General features: G+C 38.4%; 1 protein-coding gene across 4 annotated transcripts in view; it reads left to right on the forward strand.

Annotated features, from left to right (window-relative positions):
- Positions 1 to 19,869, forward strand: part of IFT88 (intraflagellar transport 88) — a 145,624-nt gene that overhangs the window by 76,635 nt on the left and 49,120 nt on the right. For all 4 annotated transcript variants that reach the window (XM_040621247.1, XM_040621264.1, XM_040621252.1 and 1 more), the window contains 3 exons: positions 7,174 to 7,273; positions 11,853 to 11,939; positions 17,742 to 17,928. In XM_040621247.1, coding sequence (XP_040477181.1) covers positions 7,174 to 7,273; positions 11,853 to 11,939; positions 17,742 to 17,928 — 374 coding nt within the window. The remainder of the gene's footprint in view (positions 1 to 7,173; positions 7,274 to 11,852; positions 11,940 to 17,741; positions 17,929 to 19,869) is intronic.

Genomic DNA, 19,869 nt, shown 5'->3' on the forward strand with positions numbered 1-19,869 from the left:
CCTGGGTCCATGGGAGCTTGCCTTGAACCTGGGGGCTGAGTTGGTACTTGGGATTTGGGGCTATAGTAGCTAGCCTGGTGCTGAAGTGGGGCAAAAACTTGGGTATACAGTAGTCATCCTGTCTCTGGGCCTAGTCATCCTAACTTTTTTGTAGGGGCTGATTGGGATTATAGGGCCAAAGTTGCTGCCTTGGAGCTGGCTGATGCTGGGATGTGTCAGGAGCCTGGGTTCATGGGAGCTTGCTGGGAACCTGGAGGTTGTATGGACCTAGGTTTGCAGGAACCACCTGTGGCCACTGGAGCCAGCAGGCACTGGAGTGAGTTGGTGGCCTGGGTTCACAGGTACTGTCTGTGGAGCCTGATGCCTAGGAGCCACCTGAGGATGTAGAATCCCACAGGTACCAGGGTGGACAGGAGCCTGGGTTCATAGGAGCCTTCTAGGGAGCCAGCAAGGGCATTGAGAGTCAGCCTGGTGCTAGGGTGGGCTAAACTGGAGTCTACAGTGAAGTCAGATGCTTACTTTACTCAACTTCTCTTAGAGAGAGGCTTTCTCTCTCCATGCTGAGCTGTCTGGGCTCAGAGGAAAGATAAAGGGGGTCTGTGAATCTGTCTGTCCTCATTAATGTGTCTTATATCTAATCCTCACCCAGGTACTATAATCCCTCACCTAGAATCCTTAGTTCTTGTGAAAGTATTTTCATGCATGGATAGTCCTTAAAATTGATCTTTTGGGGAGGGTACAGGTACTAGGAATTCCTGTACTGCCATTTTGCTGACATCACTCCTCCAACTCAGTATTTTTAATGTTACCCAGTATAAATATTAGTTTTTGCCAAAGAGCATAGTGATGTGCATAGCAATGTGCATAGTGATATCATAACTATGTTATAATTCATGGGTATTTTCAAGATTTCATTTGTAACCTAAAATGTAGTAAGTCTTATTTCCTTATATGTTAACTAGGCAGGTTTTTTTAAAAACTTACGTGAAATTACGTAAAATTTATCTCCGGATACATGAAAGCCCATGTTTCTAATAACTTTGAAGAAAGAGGTTTGATATTCAGAAAGCTTACATAATATATTTCAGAAACTACAGTATATATGTGTATGTGCATATGAACAAACATGCATATATGTGTACATTTTATGTGGTTATATACATACAAAAACTATGTACATTTGTATATATCTGTATATATATATGTGTATGTATATTTTAGATGGAGGACAGTGATCTTTAGAGTCAACATCAGAGCTTCTGACTGGAGTTAGAAAATATTTTATATATAGGAGATCATTCCATAATGGTTACTTAGAGGTGTCATACTTTCTTCAAGTCTGATTTCTTCATATGTCTTGTTCTTTGTAGAATATTAAAGAAGATTGCTTTATAAGATATAAATAACATCTGTTCAATGTTTAGAGAATGTTGTGTTTTTTTAAGATTTTTATTTTATTTATTTGACATAGAGGGGGAGACAGCCAGCGAGAGAGGGAACACAGGCAGGGGGAGTGGGAGAGGAAGAAGCAGGCTCCCAGCAGAGGAGCCCGATGTGGGGCTCGATCCCAGAACGCAGGGATCACGCCCTGAGCCGAAGGCAGACGCTTAACGACTGAGCCACCCAGGCGCCCCTAGAGAATGTTTAGGACTTGAAATTAAACAAACAAAAAACATTTAAACTAAGCCTACCTGATTTCTGTTCCATTTCAGTAATATTTAAAATACTTCATCAAGACAAATCGATAATAGAGTCTTCTGTTTCACTTAGACCTACTGGCAGTTCTATGTATATATGTATTTATTTTTTTAAATCAGTAAAAGGAAGCAGTTTTGAATTTTAAAGACTATTATTTTTCTATTCGCTCAGACCTAGCTTTTTGAGGCTGATTTACATTTTTAAAAAAAAGTTTTTTAAAATGGTATTAATGGGACTATTTTTAAAAAGTGGTTGCCAGTCTTGTTCAGTGTTAAATATTTCAGCCTGTTTGAAATCTGGAATATGCCAATATTTAGTTCTCAAAGCTGACTAATATTACTAGTAAGTTAATTATAAAGCCAGAAATTTTATATATTTTTACTAAAGAGAGGGTCATTAATTTTGTTTCCTTCTCTCTGGGGCAGTTTTCAGTGAATGTATAGCTGAGGCCTGGTATGGTGTCATTCACAACCTAAATTGTCGCAAAATTTTTTTTACTTCACCTTCAATTTATTGAGCACAGCTACTTTGGATTATTGATTAATGCTGTTGTATACTTTATCTCAGTGAGATAGGCATGAAATCATTGCCTTTTTATAGCTGAGAGAAATGAGTGGTAAAAACTGTATTGGCTTCACTAAGGACAAATACATAGTTAAGGTCAGAATATTTACTATGCCAGTGACTTTTAAACAATGTATGCATTGGAATTATACTGTGAGCTTATTAAAAGAACAATGACTAGTTTCCCCCCCCTCCCCCTCCCCCACCTCCAATATATCTGAGTTAGGGTTCGAGGTAGAGAGCAAGCGTTTGTATTTTTTCAACCCCCCCCCAACATTATTCTCATGCATACCATTCTGTAACTCTTTACCAGTGATTATCACCCTTGGCTGCATAGTAAAATCATCAGGGAATTTTTAAAAATCCCAGTGTCCAGGCAGAACTGTGACTATTTAGGTCAGAATTTCTGGGGTTTGGGCTCAGGCATCAACATTTTTTAAAGCCCCGTACAGGGTCCCATTAACTATACCCAACATACAGAACCATTGCCCTGTGCTATGCCAGTACTTCTCAACTGCCGCTAACCTAGGAACTTGTTGAAAGTAGATAGTAGGTGTTAGATGGAACGGAAGAATCTATATTTTTTCATTGTTTGCGTGTGGTTCTGATGTGCAGCCAGATTTGGAAACTCATTAGTGTAATACAACTATGTATTGAAAACCAAAAGGAAAAAGTCAGCCCTGGCATTATTTGGATTTTTCATTACAAATTATTCTGTCATTCTTACTATATTTTTGTTAACTCATTTGTATAGGGTTAAAATTATTTTTAATCTTTTTGTGGATAAATATAAAGCACATAAGAATTGTATAAAACAGTAATACAACCTCAATGATTTATCACAAAGCAAACACCCCTGTAACCCCTATATAGATTTATAACGTTTAAAGAATAGAACATAGTCAGCACCTTAGAAGTTCTGCTGTGCCCATCCCAGACACTGTCCCTCCCACTCTGAAGTGTGATGGATATCTTGACTTCTATGGTAATCATTTCCTAGCTTTTCTACAGACTTTAACCACCTAACCAGGCATCCCTAAACTATAGTTTTACTTTTTTTAAACATCACATAGATGGACTCGTTCTATGCATATTGTTTCGTGTATGGCGTCTTTTACTTTCTGTGGCAGTTGTCAGTGTTGTTGCGTGTAGCTCTGGTTTGTTCATTTTCATTGCTGTGTAGTGGTATAGCCGTACAATGGAATATTATTCTTGACCATGAGAAATTGAGATAGAGAAGCTTATTACTCACAGGTCCTGGAGGAAGTACACAGCACAATTGGAGGCCCCACACAGGGAAGACAAGACAGGGTACAGGCAGAGAGAGAGGCAAGACCTGGGGCACATGCCTTCTTAGGGTCCGTGGGTGAAATGTTTTGGGGCTCATGGGATAAGGCCAGATTGGTCAATTCAAACCAAAAAGAGAAGGAGCTTGGGTAAGCTCCATGAGGGCCTGTGTAGGGTACACAAGGGGAAGGCCCTGGGAGGTGGGGGAGAATGTTCATCGCAAGGACTTTGGGGGAAATCATATTAGGAACTTAGATTTGCTTGGGCTCTGCAGGCTGCTGTCTGGGACATGCACTTGCATTAGGGGCTAGCGTCAATTTTTGGTCCCTGCAGGCCACTTGGCCAAACAAGATGGACAGCGGGACAGCAGTACCGTGCAGTAGCTTAGTGAAAGTCTGGGCATTGTTTTTCAAATATTTTCTCCTAGTCTATGGCTTGTCTTCCATTTCTCTTGACCTACTGGGAAATTAATTGGAATTTCATTCAAATCTATAGATCAGGCCGGAGAGAACATCTTTAAAATGTTTACTTTTCAAATCTGTAAGTACAATACATTCCTCCATTTAGGTCTCCGTAATTTCTTTCAAATACTTTTTAGTTTTAAGTCTAGAGATCGGCATGTCTTTTGTTACATTTATTCCTACATGTTTAATGTTTTTGATGGTGTAGGGCATAGTTTTAAAATTTCGTTTTCTACTTGTGCTTTTCTAGTATGTAGATATATAGTTGAATTTTAGATATTGATCTTTATCCACTGACCTTAATTCATTTACTTATGAATTCAGATAGTCATCTCTAGATGTTTTGGGGTTATCTACATACACATTTATGCCATCTACAGATAATGACAGTTTTCTTTCTTTCTGCTCAATCTTTATGCTTCTTTTTGTTTCCTTGCTTCATTGCACTGGCTTTGATGTCCAGTTCAGTGCTGAATAGAAGTGGTGATAGAATCATTTTTGTTTTGTTCCTGATCTAATGGGGCAAAGCTTTCCACAACGTGCCATTAAATATGATGCTTGCTATAGGATTCTCGTAAATACTCTTTATCATATTAAAGAATGTTTCCTTTTGTTTCTGGTTAGCTAAGAGTTTTTATGAAAATCCATCTATCAAATAATTGTAAGATTGTTTTTTGAATGTTAAATTATCTGGAATGAACTCTACTTGTTTGTGATGTATTATCCTTTTAAAATATCACTAGATTTGACTTACTAATCTTTAGCTGAGGATTTTTGCATCCATATTAATGAGAAGGATGAACTTTATAATTTTAAGAATTTATTATTTGAGGAGAAGAGAGAGAGAGAGAAAGCCGGTGCTGGTGGGGGGGCAGAGGGAGAAGGAGGGAGACTGACTGAGCCACGCAGGTGCCCCTGAAGTTTGAAAATTTTAAAAATAATGTCTTTGACTTTGTTAACAAGGGTAAGCTGACTTTTTATCACAAGTTCAGATATATTCCCCCCCTCTGAAGGAGTTTATGGGATTGGTATTATTTTTTTATTAAACAGTTGGAGGAATTCACTAGTAAAATCATCTGCATTTGAGGTTTTCTTTATAAGAAGAGTTTTAATAAATACAAGACTTCTGATTTTCTTCTTGTGTCACTTTTGATAAGGTGTATTTTTTAAGGAATCTGTCATTTTATCCTTAGTGATTTTTGTTTGCTTGTTCTTTTAGCTATTGAGAGAGGTATGTTAAAAGTCTTTTACTATAGGGGCGCCTGGGTGGCTCAGTTGTTACACGTCTGCCTTCGGCTCAGGGCGTGATCCCGGCGTTCTGGGATCGAGCCCCACATCAGGCTCCTCCACTGGTAGCCTGCTTCTTCCTCTCCCACTCCCCCTGACTGTGTTCACTGTCTCGCTGGCTGTCTCTTTCTCTGTCAAATAAATAAATAAAATCTTTTTTAAAAAAAAAGTTTTTTACTATAGTTGTAGATTTCTGCATTTCTTTAGGTTTATTAACTTTTGTTTTATATTATTTTGAAGTTAGGTTATTGGGTGCCTGAAGATTTAGAATAAGGGTATATCCCTGGTGGATTATTAAGCCCTTTTTATTAAACAGTGTCCTTTATTACTTCTCATAATGTCTCTTGCCTTAAAGTTTGCGTTGTCTGCTTTCTTTTGGTTAGTGGTATTTCTTTTTTTCACTTTACTTTTGATGATTCTATATTCTTAATTTAAGGTGTGTCTCTTATAAGTAATAAAAAGTTGAGATTCAAACTGAGTGGCAGATATCTCTGGAATACCTTTCCCCAGTCGGGTTTAGAGTTTCTACCCCTACATTCTTGTATTCCTTTATAATAGCTCTTACACAGAACTTACTTTACTGGTCTGCTTCCCCTGTAAAGGCATGAACCATATTTTATTGTTTTAGCCCCTGTACCAAATAATAATGTCTGACATCTAGTAGACATTCAACAAATGTTTGCTGAATGCATTGGTGTATCGGTGGTTTCCAGATCATTCTCTTGGAGCCCTTGCAGTCTCTAATGTTTATAGGCTACTTTGTTGGGGTGGGGCTGGGGACAGAGGGCCATTCAGAGGGGTACTGTGCAGGCAAGTCTTCACATCCTCTATCCCCACTGCAAGCAGAGAGGCTCTTTGGTAAGTCGAGAATAAAATAAAAGATTCTATCTGAAGAAAGGGATCTTCTGCTACAATGTTTTAAAAGTATTTGTCCAAGCCAGGAGTGCCTGAGTGGCTCAGTCAGTTAAGCATCTGACTCTTGATTTCAGCTCAGGTCATGATCTCAGGGTAGTGAGATTGAGCCCCACATTGACTCCACACTCAGCGGGGAGTCTTCTTGAGATTCTCTCTCTCCCTCTCCCCCCTGCCCCTCCCCACCATGTTCATGGTCTCTCTCTCTCTCTCTCAAATAAATAAATAAATAAATAAATAAATAAATAAATAAATCTTTTAAAAAATTCCTTGTCCATGCCATTGGATTTGAAATATTTTTGAACCAGAACCCCAGTAAGAAATTTATTTTATATTGTTTACTGAAAAAAGTTGTATGGAACAGTCCTTGTCCTTATGTGTGATGCCCTTTGATATTTTACATGTTCTGTTTTTTTTAAATAAGGGTCATGATCAACTAAACTGATTTCAGTCGACCTCAATTTGAAGAACAGTCTTGGTGTGGTAGATTTTGGTATCAATAAAAATCGTGTTCAAATTCTTCCTTGACAGTTTTCTAGATGTGTGATCTCAGATCTATGATAGTCCGTTGAAGTTGGACATAAAACTTAAGCATATTCTACAAGTTCTATAGAATTTTTTTCACCATCAGAACATTTAAGATGAAAAAATATATAGAAATATTTTTACCTGTTACAAATTGAAATTGTTTTAGTGGTTAATTAAAAAATGAGACTATATATATCAATTCAATTTTATTTAAGATACAATAAATAATTAGAAGTGACAATAAACTAAAGGAGAGTTAGATAAGAAGATTAGTGTAGAACTAGAATTCAGTATCTTACTGCATGCTTTGGAAGAAATCAGGTACTTAGCCTTAGCACAAGGGGCACTTTAACATTGTTTTGAAAAGTCATAAGGACCCCACCAACAACATAAATATGCCAAAACAAAATAACTTTTTTAATGCTTTGCATTATAGGTGTGTTGAAGTTGTGAAAGCTTCTCAATATGTAGAGTTAGCAAATGATCTGGAAATAAACAAAGCAATTACATACTTGAGACAAAAGGACTTCAACCAAGTAAGTTTTTAAAAGTTTTAGATGAACTTTTATATGTTAACTGGTGAAAACAATAATCTTGCAAAACTTTTTCCAGAATATTGTTGTCTGTGATTATTCTGAAGTTTAGTAATATTTTTACTTGTCTTAACATCATTTCCAATAATACAGTATTACTTTAATTTTGACCTGTTTGTCCTGTTTGTCCCCATCCAAATACTTTCCATGTAAAGCATGGTTCCTAAATTACTAAACCATAGTCTAGTCCAGAGATTAACTTTCCTCTAGGAGTTTTCAAACTGTTCCCTAAAGCACTAAGGTTTTTTAGAATTAGGGAAGTCCAGGAGGCCAGCTAGTAGCCTGATGCTTCCATCTACTGTTCTCACCAGAGCAGCTTTCCTGTTGCCTGTTTTGTATATTTGGTTTACTCATTAACATTGCATTGGGCATAAAAGGGTCCCATTGCTAAGCACAGTTTCATAATCCTCCAGGATCTCTTGCTGGTACCACTGCTACCTTGCTACCTTAGGTCAAGATGGAATGGATACCCACCTTCAGCAGTCTCTCTCAAATGAGACCTAGTTGTGACAAGACCTAGAGGAATAGACAGCTTTAAAAAGGAAGGATGGGGGTGGCAATAACAGAAGAGAATAAACAGAATGAAACTTGATATCCTGGTTCATAAAACCAATGATTAGTGTCATGTGTGCCCCCAACTAGAAAGCTCAGCTCCTCCCAATTTTAGACCCAGAGAGGCAGGGCCAGAGGAAACCACAATATCTTTCCTGCATCCTATCCCAAGCCTGTGTTTTCAGTTTTTCTTCCTACCTAAGAGCCTTCCTTTTGTCTAGGAGACAACATAAATGACAAACTCCTTTCTAGAGGAGGGGAGAGATATAGCCCCAGGGTTCATACAATCATTATATGATTAATATAATGCAGTCCCATGGACTGGTTCCATTGTATATGTGCATTTAGTATGCTTCACCTTTTTTTTGCATTTGTAAAGCACCAAAAAGACTTTCAAAGTACCTTTATGTGTGTTGTGTCATTTGAACATCACACTCATGGTCATTAAAAATGCCAGTGATAACTCTCTGTAAGTGTTAATAATGCTTTTCCAGTGGAAGTGAAGTCAGACAAATTCGTCTTTATTATCTTGCCAAAGTCATCTGTGCACTAAAAAAATAATTTTTATGTGTGTGACAAGTACTGTTATAGGTGACAAAATAGAGAAAACAGTGTTTGCCAGTTTTCTCTTGATACTTTATTTTTAAATGGTCTTTTTAGAAATATTTAACAATGTATTACCATTTATGTTTTAAAACTGTCCGTTAAAGGATAAACTCTAATTTTTTCATTTTAAAATTCATTTAACCCAAATGACATTGTTTGCTGCTTTCCTAGCTATCCTCATTTAAAATACCTTATGTTCCATTTGCATTTGCAAGATTTTAATTAGTTTACCTGTGTTTCAAAAATGTAATTTCTGCTTTCTTCTCAACATTGCTGCTTTGACTTTGTGTTTCTTTTATTTGTATATTGTAAGTATGATGAGGTGGGTATAATACAAACTTAGTTGAAAGGAACACTGTTAGGTTAAAAGGGTTTGCGTTGACATAATGATCATTTGATGAGAACTACTTTATTTACAATTCAAAATAAGAGAAAAATGTACACCTTATATGAGGTTATAATTCTATAGCTAAGTAAAGATGCTGAAATCTCAGAGTGTGGTTCTTTGTGATGATAGTGCTGTTTGGTAGTCACCTTTGTAATAGAGAAGGAATCCACTAAAAAGCCAAAGGTGGATGAAATGAAGTAGGTTGGTCTGAAGGCCAGTGATAATGTATGGACCGATGCAGTGGAATGCAGAAACCAGTAGGCAGGTAGATGGCATCAGTCAGGAAAGAAACCCAAAATGGAGATATATCTATTTTCCTAATCGTTCGTGGGTGGAAAAAAGAAACACAACCCAAACTAACAACATTTATTTTCATTATTTGTTTTGCTTTTTATAATTAAATTTAATTTTATTAGGTGTACTTTTATCAGTTTCACTTGTAAATGAATTGATGTATAATATTTTATTTTTAAAAACAAAAACAAAAAATAAATAAATAAATAAAAACAGAAATATTGGCTATGCATTCATTGAACATATAAAGAACAGTTATGAAAACAGCCCATTTCAAACCAGATATCCTGGGAATATTCCTTTTATTAGAATAATTGTATAGCTTTTTAAGAGTAATTTATAGTTTAGAAATTTAAAATATGAAATATGTTTTTATTCTCTCAGATATTTTTTAATGAACATTGTGAAGTTTTGGGGCAGTTGGATGGCTCACTCGGTTGGGTGGCCCACTCGGTTGGGTGGCCGACTTTTGGTTTTGACTCAGGTCATGATCTCTGTCTCCGCACTCAACGGAGAGGCTGCTTGAGGATTTTTTCTCTCTCCTTCTTCCTCTGCCCTTGCCCCCACTCATGCTGTCATGCACGCACGGTCTCTCTCTCTCTCTCTCTCTCAAATAAATAAATAAATAAATAAATACTAAATAAATCTTTAAATGAATGTTGTAAAGTTCAAAATACTCCTGTTATTCCTCTTAAGTAGTGGCTTAGGAGTGCGTTGTTTTTTATATATTGTTTGAATTCATAGTAACCTTTTTGGGGGAGAAAAATTTGGTGTTATATGTAGTCTTAAAAATCTTGTTAATAATGAGCCACAAGTTAAAAAAGATGAAAATTTAAAAATCTAAGACATTTTCTTGACTATAATATGAATAGTTGTTTCTAAAAGGAATGATGTAAACTACTATATAGCAATCTGGTTTTTTAAAAATTATTGTCATTGTTAGTTTGCTTTTGCTAATCTGCTTTTTGGATGTCGTAAATACCAGAAAACAATTTCTTTCTCTCCACTTTACTTCAGAGAATTTAATAGATGTGTGAGTTATACCTATTCATATGCCTTATATTTTAAATTAACACATACATTTATTGTGACACACTCTAAAGTTAAAGATTAAAACATGTCAATTCTTATTCAAAGTGAAACGCAGCTTATAAAACTTAGAGATTCAAAATAGCAGTGACTTTGACATTAACAGCTATGGAGGTTGTGTGAAGAGTCAATGAGGTAACTTCTACAGGATGAACAATGCAAGCAGCAATAATTTCTGAGGTGTATTTTAGGAACTTCTTGGCAATTCTGTCAAAGCTCCTTCCAAGAAAGTGAGAAAGAGAATCTCGAAAGTGAGCACATGATGTTGGGGTCTTTTTTTCTTCCAGGGTTTACTTTGTGGAATTATAAACTGCTAGCCTAGAAACCTCCAGTGGTTTTCTTTAAAATAATCAAAAACCCTTGAAAAGAATAATTACCTATATTATAACCAATATACGTAGAATGTAGTATTTTAAAATCTTTTATCCTTAAAAAAAATTGAGTCAGTACATTTAATGGTACTTCATTTGAGGTCCCTTGTGTGAGGTCAAACACTTGCATGACACAGATTTGTCAGATATTTTCAATATTAGCAGCTCTTGACCATCATAAAAGCTAAAGTAGGATTTTGGTTGGACTCAACTCTCCAAGGGCAGAAGGTGCCAAGAAGCCAAGCATTTTTTTATTCAGTAAATATATTTTGAAAGAAGGAAGGAAAACCCATTGCCTTCCTCCACTTTTTTTTCTGTTATTTCTCAGGCATTTCTAGGTTGAGTACTCACCTTTCATGCAAGGTGTTTGACCATTCCAAATATCCTGTTCGGTTAGGATTGTCTCAGACTGGCCAAGAGGTTAAAAATGCACTTTCATTTCTCATGGCTGGAGAATATAATTATATTTGGATCTACTTAAGATAATTTTTTGTAATACTTCCAGAATTAGTTTCTGTCATCAGTTTTGGAAAATTCTTGACCATTAGTCTTTCTTCCCTTTTTGGAACTCCAGTTACATTTCTGTTAGACCTTTTCACTGCGTTCCCTTATGTCTATGTTCTTTCCTGAGACTTTTTCTTAGCCTCTTCATTTGCTTTGCTTATTTAGTCTGAACATTTTCTGGGATCTTAACATTCAGATTCTGGTTGCCTCAGTAGTTCTCTGGTGCCTTCAAAAGATATTTGTAATATTTTAATATAACTTTGATTGTTCTCTGTAGAATGGTGTTCTGTAGGCTGGTCTCCAATAGCCAGAAGAAGAAATTCTAGAATTATTTTGTAAAGAGCAAATTTTTGATCGTGTCTCTTAGGTAAAACCTCGCTTACACCCCCTTATGCAAGATAGAAACTAAGCTGTCATAAGACTCACATGGCCCAATATTTACCACCATCTCCAGCTTTATCTAATCTGCTGTTAAAACTATCTATTCTGTTCTTAATTTTTAGTTATTGTATTTTTAGGGTTTTTTAAATTCTTTTTTATAAATTTTAATTCTCAAATGAAATTCTCATCTTGTCATCTGTTTCTTAAACATACTCATCCACCCCCTTTGTGTCCTTCCCTGGCCTTATACTCTAGATACACTGATTTTTACCCCCAACCTTAAGCCTGAATACTGTCATATTACAATGGTAGTAACTTCCAGATATTTCATTCCTAGGCTGTAGAGACCTTAAAAATGTTTGAAAAAAAGGACAGTAGAGTGAAAAGTGCAGCTGCAACCAACCTCTCATTTCTTTATTATTTGGTAAGTTTTGTTATTTTAATAACTAAAAGTTGATAATGTGGTATTTTTATGTTGCTGAATTTCTGCCTGAAGAACATGCCTAGAGAGGCTCCAAAGTAGACTGGTGGAGAATGTTAGCAGAATTGGGTGTCTAGAGGGTCTGATCATGACAAATTCTGGGCCAAGGGTCAAGTCTGTAGACATGAGCGAGAGGACCATCTCAGAAGTAGAAGGGAGGAAGAAAAATTTGGTGGTAAAGCATCACTCAGGGAATTTTAGAATGTAGATCTGGGAGATGAGCTAGAGATCTTTTTATTTTTTTAGAGCAAGAAAGAGAGAGGTAGGGGAGGGGCAGAGGGAGAGAGAGAATCTTGAGCAGGCTTCCCACCCAGTGTGAAGTCCAACACAGGGCCTGATATCATGACTCCGAGATCATGACGTAAGCCAAGATCAAGAGTCCGACGCCTGACCGACTAAGCCACCCAGGTGCCCCCTATTTCAACACCGTGTTAGTAGTAAAGAAAGTGATGCCTTGGGTTCAATGACTTATGTAAGGTACAGTGTCATCCATAAGAAGTGCACTTTGAGCATCTGCTGGGTCCCAACCATGGGGAATTCCAAAAGCCTAGAAGCTCACTTAAAGGATGCTTTCTCATTTGAAATAAAGGAGGCATGCAGGTAGCCTAGGAGGGAAGAAAGGACGGTTGGTTGAAAGTAGAGAACAACAAATTAATGTAGGTAATAAGTGCTTCAGAAATTCAGTGGAGGCAAATAACATTTTGGGAGACTAAAGGAATGAACAAAAGCACAGAGGCTGGAAAGCTGGGAGGGGGTGCGTACATAAGGATCACTATATTTAGTTAAACTATATATCTAGTCCCTCTTCAAGCTTCTGATTTGTGCCCCACTGAGAATTACTGCTGTGCCGAACTGTTACAGTGGAAAGATGTCATTTCCTGCATGTGTTGCGATGGAAAAGAGCTCGAAACCACTGGTGAAGAATGCCTCCAGTATTTTAAGTCTGGCAGGAGAGTGGTGCTAGGCTAGGTGCAGGTTCAGAGGAGGCTGCAGATTAGGGGGAGAGATGCTGAGTTTGTTTTTAAATATATTTTTTAAAAAATTTTGTAGCGATGGTGATATATTTCAATAGAAATGTCCAGGAACATGTGGAACTGATCTCAGATGGGAAGTTAGGATTAAACAAAAAATTTGATGATGATCTCTATAGAGATTAAAGCTTTGATAATAGATGCTATGGGCTAATTTTTTGTGTCCCCTTCCCCCAACCAAAGTCTTATATTGAAGCCCAACCCCCCAATGTGACTGTATTTGGAGGTAAGGACTTGGAGAGAAATTAAGAGTTAGATGAAGTCATGAGAGGGATAAAGTCATGAGAGTCCCCTGATGGGATTTGGGCCCTTATTAGAAAAGGAGGAATCAGAGCCCTCTCTCTGCCATGTGAGGACACAGCAAGAAAGCCATCTGCAAACCAGGAAGTGGCTTTCACCAGACACCACATTTGCTGGCACCTTGATCTTGGACCTCCCAGCCTCAGTAACTATGAGAAATAAATGTTTGCTGTTTAAGCCAGTCTGTGGTATTTCGCTATAGCAGCCTGAACTGACTAAGAGAATAGAGGGTATTTCCAAGTGAGAGAGTATAGCACAGAACCGAGAACTAACTTTGGGATTCACATACATTAAAGATGCAAGAATAAGATTCTGATCAAGAAGACAGGAAAAGAACTATAGTATGATGTCTAAAGTAAAGGAAAGCACCAAGAGGAAGTTTATAACATTGAAATTAGAGAGGTAGTACACAAGAATGAAGGGTCAGAAAAGGCCACTTTTGCTGGTGTGACCGCCGCAAACTCTGAGCTGGAGATCAGCTTACATGAAGTTTACTGGGCAGATCTCTTTGGATTAGCACCTCAGGGAGAAGGATTGGAAGCAGCATTGATTAGAGAAGGAGGTTGGGCTGTGACGCAGCCACCACAGGCCTTAGCCAACCCTGCTGGACCCCCCCGGATTGAGATGGCTGCTTAGCACCCTCTCCTACTGGGGTGAGGGGGCTGGGCCATTGTACCTGTGCATCAACCAGTCATTGGATACAGCCTGCTCACCAGGAAGGGGGTGCAGCTTTGAGCAAGGCGCCTCTTTCTCTTTGGGCTAGAGTGATTCAGAGAGGGCTGACACCGAGGCTGGTGGCCAGCAACATTCCCAGCACTTCTGAAGGACAGGTATGAGTGGCTGAAGCACAGTCTCCATTACAGCCATTACATTTGAATTTAGAAAATCATTTGTGATTTTTGTGAAAATGGTTTAGTGACCAAATCTTTACCAAGTTTGTTGAATATATGGGAGGAGACCAAGATTTTTTAAAAAGGAAAAAAACCAGATTTAGTCAGCTTAGCAGAGTCATCACAATATCTGATCAATAATTTGTTGTGCATAGTTCTGAGGAAAATAGTTATTTTGAGGCAAAATTATGAGTCTGGTACATAGTTATATATATGATATATAATTGGATATATATTGTTGGTATCCAGTATGTAGTTGAATCAGTTTCTATTGTTCTGTAATAAGCTGCCCCAAAACATCATGCCTTAAAATAACCATGTATTTGCTTATATTCTACCTGAAAAGGCTGCGTTCACTTGGGTGATCCTTCTGCTGGCCTGGCCTGGGGCCACTCATCCTGCTGCCATCTTCTGAGCCTGGACTGAGGCTGCATGGTCCCAATGCTTCCCTCACGTCAACAGCTGAGCTGCTGACCAGCATTTCATTCTTCCTCCTTCTCTGGCAGGGGAGCCCAGACTTCTTACGTGGGATAGGGTCCACAGGAGGAGACCCCAATAGACTCAGGTGCTTACCAGGCTCCTGTGTGCATTGAATTTGTTGTTAGTCTTCTGGGCAAAACAAACATGGGAGAGAACCATATAAGGCTCTGAATACTGGGAGGTGTGACTCTTTAGGGCTTTTATTTTAAGTCTGTCACTGCCTGCATTCAGTGCATCCTTTCCATATGCAAAATGATTACCCCTCCAAGGATGCTCATAGTCTCACCAGTCACGGCATCAGGTCAAGATAGAGATAGGGCTTTCTCAGGCACAGGGCCTCTTGACCCAAAGGTCTGGGAACAGAAAAACCCACCATCTCCCCCATAGACTTAACATCCTGTGGTGCAGTAAGAATAGGGTAACTGTAATAGATACTCCTGTTCAAATGAGATGGAGGTACCTAGCGGTCTCCAGTCCTTAATGGGTCAGAAATCCAGCTAAGTACATGTGGCCAGTGCCCCCTAAAGTGGGAAAAGGGAATGTTCCTCAGTTAGGGCCCATCTCTGATCCCTGGGAGTGGTACCCCCAATCCTTTGGACTCCGTGGCTCTTGGCTTTCCTTTCAGAGGGCACCTTCCTTTTACAGAAGAAATAACCTATACTTGCAGCTGATTAACTTTCTTAGCTTGCTTTCTGCCCAGAAATTGGGGACCCAGAGGCCTTCTTTCATTTTGGAATGTGTCTGTCCCTTTAATCCAAGCTGGCAACACTTAAGGTGGTACAATTCCCTTAAAAACTTGGCAGGTTTTCTATAAATCTTATTGGGGGTGCCCACATGCCCCAAAAGCCACATCCACAGTTCTTTTCAAGGCACAGCCCTTTCCACTTAGGTGTACAAGGCTTTTGTGGAATAGATACTTCCAAAGATACTCGGAAGCTTTTTTCTACCTGAGAGAGAAGGTCTGCTTTGCTAGGCACTACCTTAAATCTTTCTGAGAGGTTCCCAAAGGGTATTCCAGCCACACCCTTGATGTGATCTCTACCCTGAAACCGGTTCTTACTTTGAGACTCTTGCTGCTAAGAGAAACTAGAGACATGAAATAATTTTATTTTCCAACCCAACAAGTCCTGGATTTTCTATATTTCTTCTAAATTCTTGTTGAAACATCTGAACAGTTCTCTCCTAAGCTCCTTTCTCTTTGTGTACTTTATCATACCCAGTTAAAGTAAGTTAGTTGGTACTTTTAACCTCCTGCCTGGAAACCTTCTCAGCCACATGCACACATTTACTAAGTACACTTTCTGTCTTCCAGGTCAGTGTAGATGCCAGTTTTCCCAGTTGTTTCTCAACTGTAAAACATGACTTTCCTTTTAGCCAGCCTCTGCTAACAATTCCTTACTGCCTCTCCAGCCTCCACTAATATGGTTCTAATGCTTCTTTAAATTTTGCGTGCTGCCTAGTCCAAAAGACAAGGTTATATGTTTTATTTTTTATGACAGCAGCACCGTACTTTTAGGTACCAATTTTTATTCAAATACGTGAATGTTCATAACAGCTTTATTCATAATAAACAAAAGTAGGTGGGCACAACCCAGGTATCCATCAACAATAAATGGGTAAACAAAATGTGGCCTCTTCATTCAATGGATATTATTCAGCTGTAAACAGGAATGAAGTACTGATGCGTATTACAACATGGATGAACCTTGAAAACATTATGCTAAGTGAAGGAAGCCAGACATAAAAAGCTACCTATTATGAAGTGTCCAGAATAGGCAAATCCATGGAGATGGAGGGCAGATTAGTGGTTGCCAGGGGCCAGAGCCAGAGGGAGAATGGGGAGTGACTGCTCATGGGTAGAGGATATCTTTTGGAGGTGATAAAAAATTCTGGAAATAGATATTGGTAATGGTGGTACAACTTTTTGCGAATGTATTAAATGCCACAGAATTGTCCATTTTTAGAAATGTGAATTGTATCTCAGTTTTTTAAAAGCTCAATCAGGGAAGCAGTCACTGTGAGTGTTACGGGAGAAGAGATCTGGGAACTAGAATTTACACAGTGGTGGAGGAGCTGTGGAGGTGAAGGTGCAGAAGGAGGGTCAGGGGATCTGAACAGGGATCACCAATCAGTGCGTGAGTGTCCAAGCATCCCTAGCAGCCACCCAAAGGGGGCCTTCATGGAGAGAGGCCTATGGAAAGCTGTTGCCTCTGCATGACTGCCTCCTCTGCGGGTCTAGAGCCCAGCCCCACCAGAGATCTGGGTCGCTGTGATCAGGAGGGATAGGACAGTTGGGAAGAGCCAGATGTGGAGTCAAAGTGAATGAGGACAGGCTGGAATCCATAGGCATTTCTGCATCGGTCCTGCCACTGATGACCAGAAAAAGACCTTCAGAGAGTAAAAGCTGCTGCTTCATGTCTGCATTCCACATGTCCCACAAGTTTCTTTCAGGCAACTCTAGACAAGAACCATATGGGGAAGGGGATTCTAGGAAATCTGGTTCCTAGCTTAAGCAAGCTGACATGACAAAACGCTGCACTATTTAAGAATTGAAAGGTCCATGCAGTTTAAGTGAATGATGGCAAGGTCCTGATGGAGCAGTTGGCAGAGGAGACAGAGAAGACAATTCATTGCTAGAAATGCAAGTCCTAGAATGTGATGCAACCAGTTTGATTGAGGAGTAGAAAGGATAGTGATGCCTTTATAGCTATTTCAGTGCTTTAGGTTTGGGAAGCATAGTACTGGATCCAATTTTGATGTGAAATTTGGGCATTCAAAATGGAGCCACTTACATGTGAATAGTGTTGTTATTCAAACCATGAGTCTGTGAAGAAGTCAGTCGTAAGAAACTTGGGTAGTTGAAGGAGGCTGCTGATTAAAAATCTTTTGCAAAATAAGCCTGTCAAGACCAAGATATGTAAAATATTTCTGTTTATCATATTTGTAATCTCAGAAAATCTATTTATCATGTCTATAATCCAGAACAGTCAGGAAGATATGTGATGAACTCCAAATATTTTGTGTACGTTTTGTACTTTATTTAGGAAAATGAATTTGCACAAGCCAGCAGCTATGCAGATTTAGCTGTAAACTCTGATAGATATAATCCCTCAGCTCTGACTAATAAAGGGAATACAGTTTTTGCAAATGGTGATTATGAGAAAGCAGCTGAATTCTATAAAGAGGCTCTAAGAAATGATTCTTCTTGTACTGAAGCACTTTATAATATCGGTGAGTAAAACGGGCAAAATTGCTTTTTTTCATTTTCTCCTTTAAATTTTTTTCTCTTTTCTTTTTTTTTAAGTTGGTTTAAAGAGCTCCAATTCATTAAAGGGAGGAGTTGACTTCCTTGTAACAAAAAATTGAAAAGTTTCTTGGATTGTAGATTATTTTTAATGGTATTCATGATTCCAAAGTTATACACATGTAAAATTTGGATAGATGTTGTCTCTTGCCCTCTAAAAAGACTTTTCCAATTTATGTGCCACCATAGTGTATGATACTGACTTCCCAAATTCCTGTTAATATTGGTTATTTAACTTTTGCCAAACTGATGGGTGGGAAAAAACCATTTTCTTCCTTTTTATTTATGATCAATTTCAAACATAAAGAAATTTTACAGAAGAATAAATACCCATGTTCCTACCATCTATATTTAACACATTTTAACATTTTGTCATATTCATATCAGGTATTGTTTTTAAACAAAATGTTGTAAGACCTGGAGGTGTACCACCATCTCATTCCCTTCCCTGCCTGTCAGAGGTCACCTGACATGGATATGATTTCTTCCTGTTCATGAGTTTGCAGTGTGCCAAACATGTTGATGCAATACTGTGTCTTATCTCGGGTTATTAATGAAGTTTCTTTTGAAGTTTTCTTCTCCCTGCATAGGTGTGTTTTGCTTTTTTGGGTTTGCTTGTTTATTTTATCCTCTATATTTCATGCCACAAACTCTCCTCAGATGTCTGATGATCCAGGCCTGTCTTCTCGCATTTAGGAGTTTGCAGCTAAAAGCTGAGTGGAATCTCTGAGTCCACAAGTGAAATTGATGCACTGGCACCCTGCCACAGAGCCATCTGTCTGATCTGTGTAGTTGGGGAACTGCCTGCTAGCCAATTGGATCCTTCCTCCCCCAGAAGAGGCTTTAATCTCCTGCCAGAAGCGAAAAGAAGACCTGGCTGGGTTGGGAGGAGAGGAGGCAGGGAGATATTGGCCATTTTAGACAGAGTCAAGGAGAGTTTAAAGTCGTATTGGAGGAAGGGAGGGTGTGACCATTTGGGTAAGTTGGAAAAGGGCATTACTGACAGAGGGAAGTGAATTAGTAAAAGCCTTAATGCAGATTTCTTGCCTAGGTATATATTTACTTATCCTCTTTATAAGTTTTAAATACCTTTCTTAGGCCATTGCTTGACTTTGAACTTAGTAATTTCTTTTGTCAAACAATTTTTCTATTTTTATATAGTCAAATTTTGCTTTTTGAAAATGTGTGGCTTCATTTATTGTTTTATGAAGCCCTATACTTCCCCAAGATTATAAATCATTTTCCTGTATTTTCTTTTCATACTTTTACATCTTTGTTTTTCTGTTTAGTTTTAAAATAAGTTTTGATTTTTTTAATAATATTTTTTATTATGTTAGTCACCATACTGTACATCCCTAATTTTTGATGTAAATTTCCATGATTTGTTACTTGCGTATAACACCCAGTGCACCATGCAATACATGCCCTCCTTAATACCCATCAATTTTGAATGTATTCAAAATAGGAAAGTACATTTTTTGTTTCATGTATAGTCAATTGCCCTGGCACCTTTTGTTACTAGTCCCTTAGACCCCACAGAGTTTAAATTCTGTAACTGAGTCAGTTTCTGAACTATGTATTCTGCTGATGTATCTCTCTATTCCTGGTCCCCTCCCACACTTTACAATCACTAAAGCATTATAGCATGTTTTGGTGTCTGCCAAATGTTAGTGGGAAATCCCCTCCCCTACCTTGTTCTTTTTTTTTTTTTTTTTAAGATTTTATTTATTTATGTGACAGAGAGACAGCCAGCGAGAGAGGGAACACAGCAGGCGAGTGAGAGAGGAAGAAGCAGGCTCCCAGCGGAGGAGCCCGATGTGGGACTCGATCCCGGAACGCCGGGATCACGCCCTGAGCCGAAGGCAGAC

Source organism: Ursus maritimus, unplaced genomic scaffold, assembly GCF_017311325.1.
Source record: "Ursus maritimus isolate PB19 unplaced genomic scaffold, ASM1731132v1 scaffold_10, whole genome shotgun sequence".
NCBI lineage: Eukaryota > Metazoa > Chordata > Mammalia > Carnivora > Ursidae > Ursus > Ursus maritimus.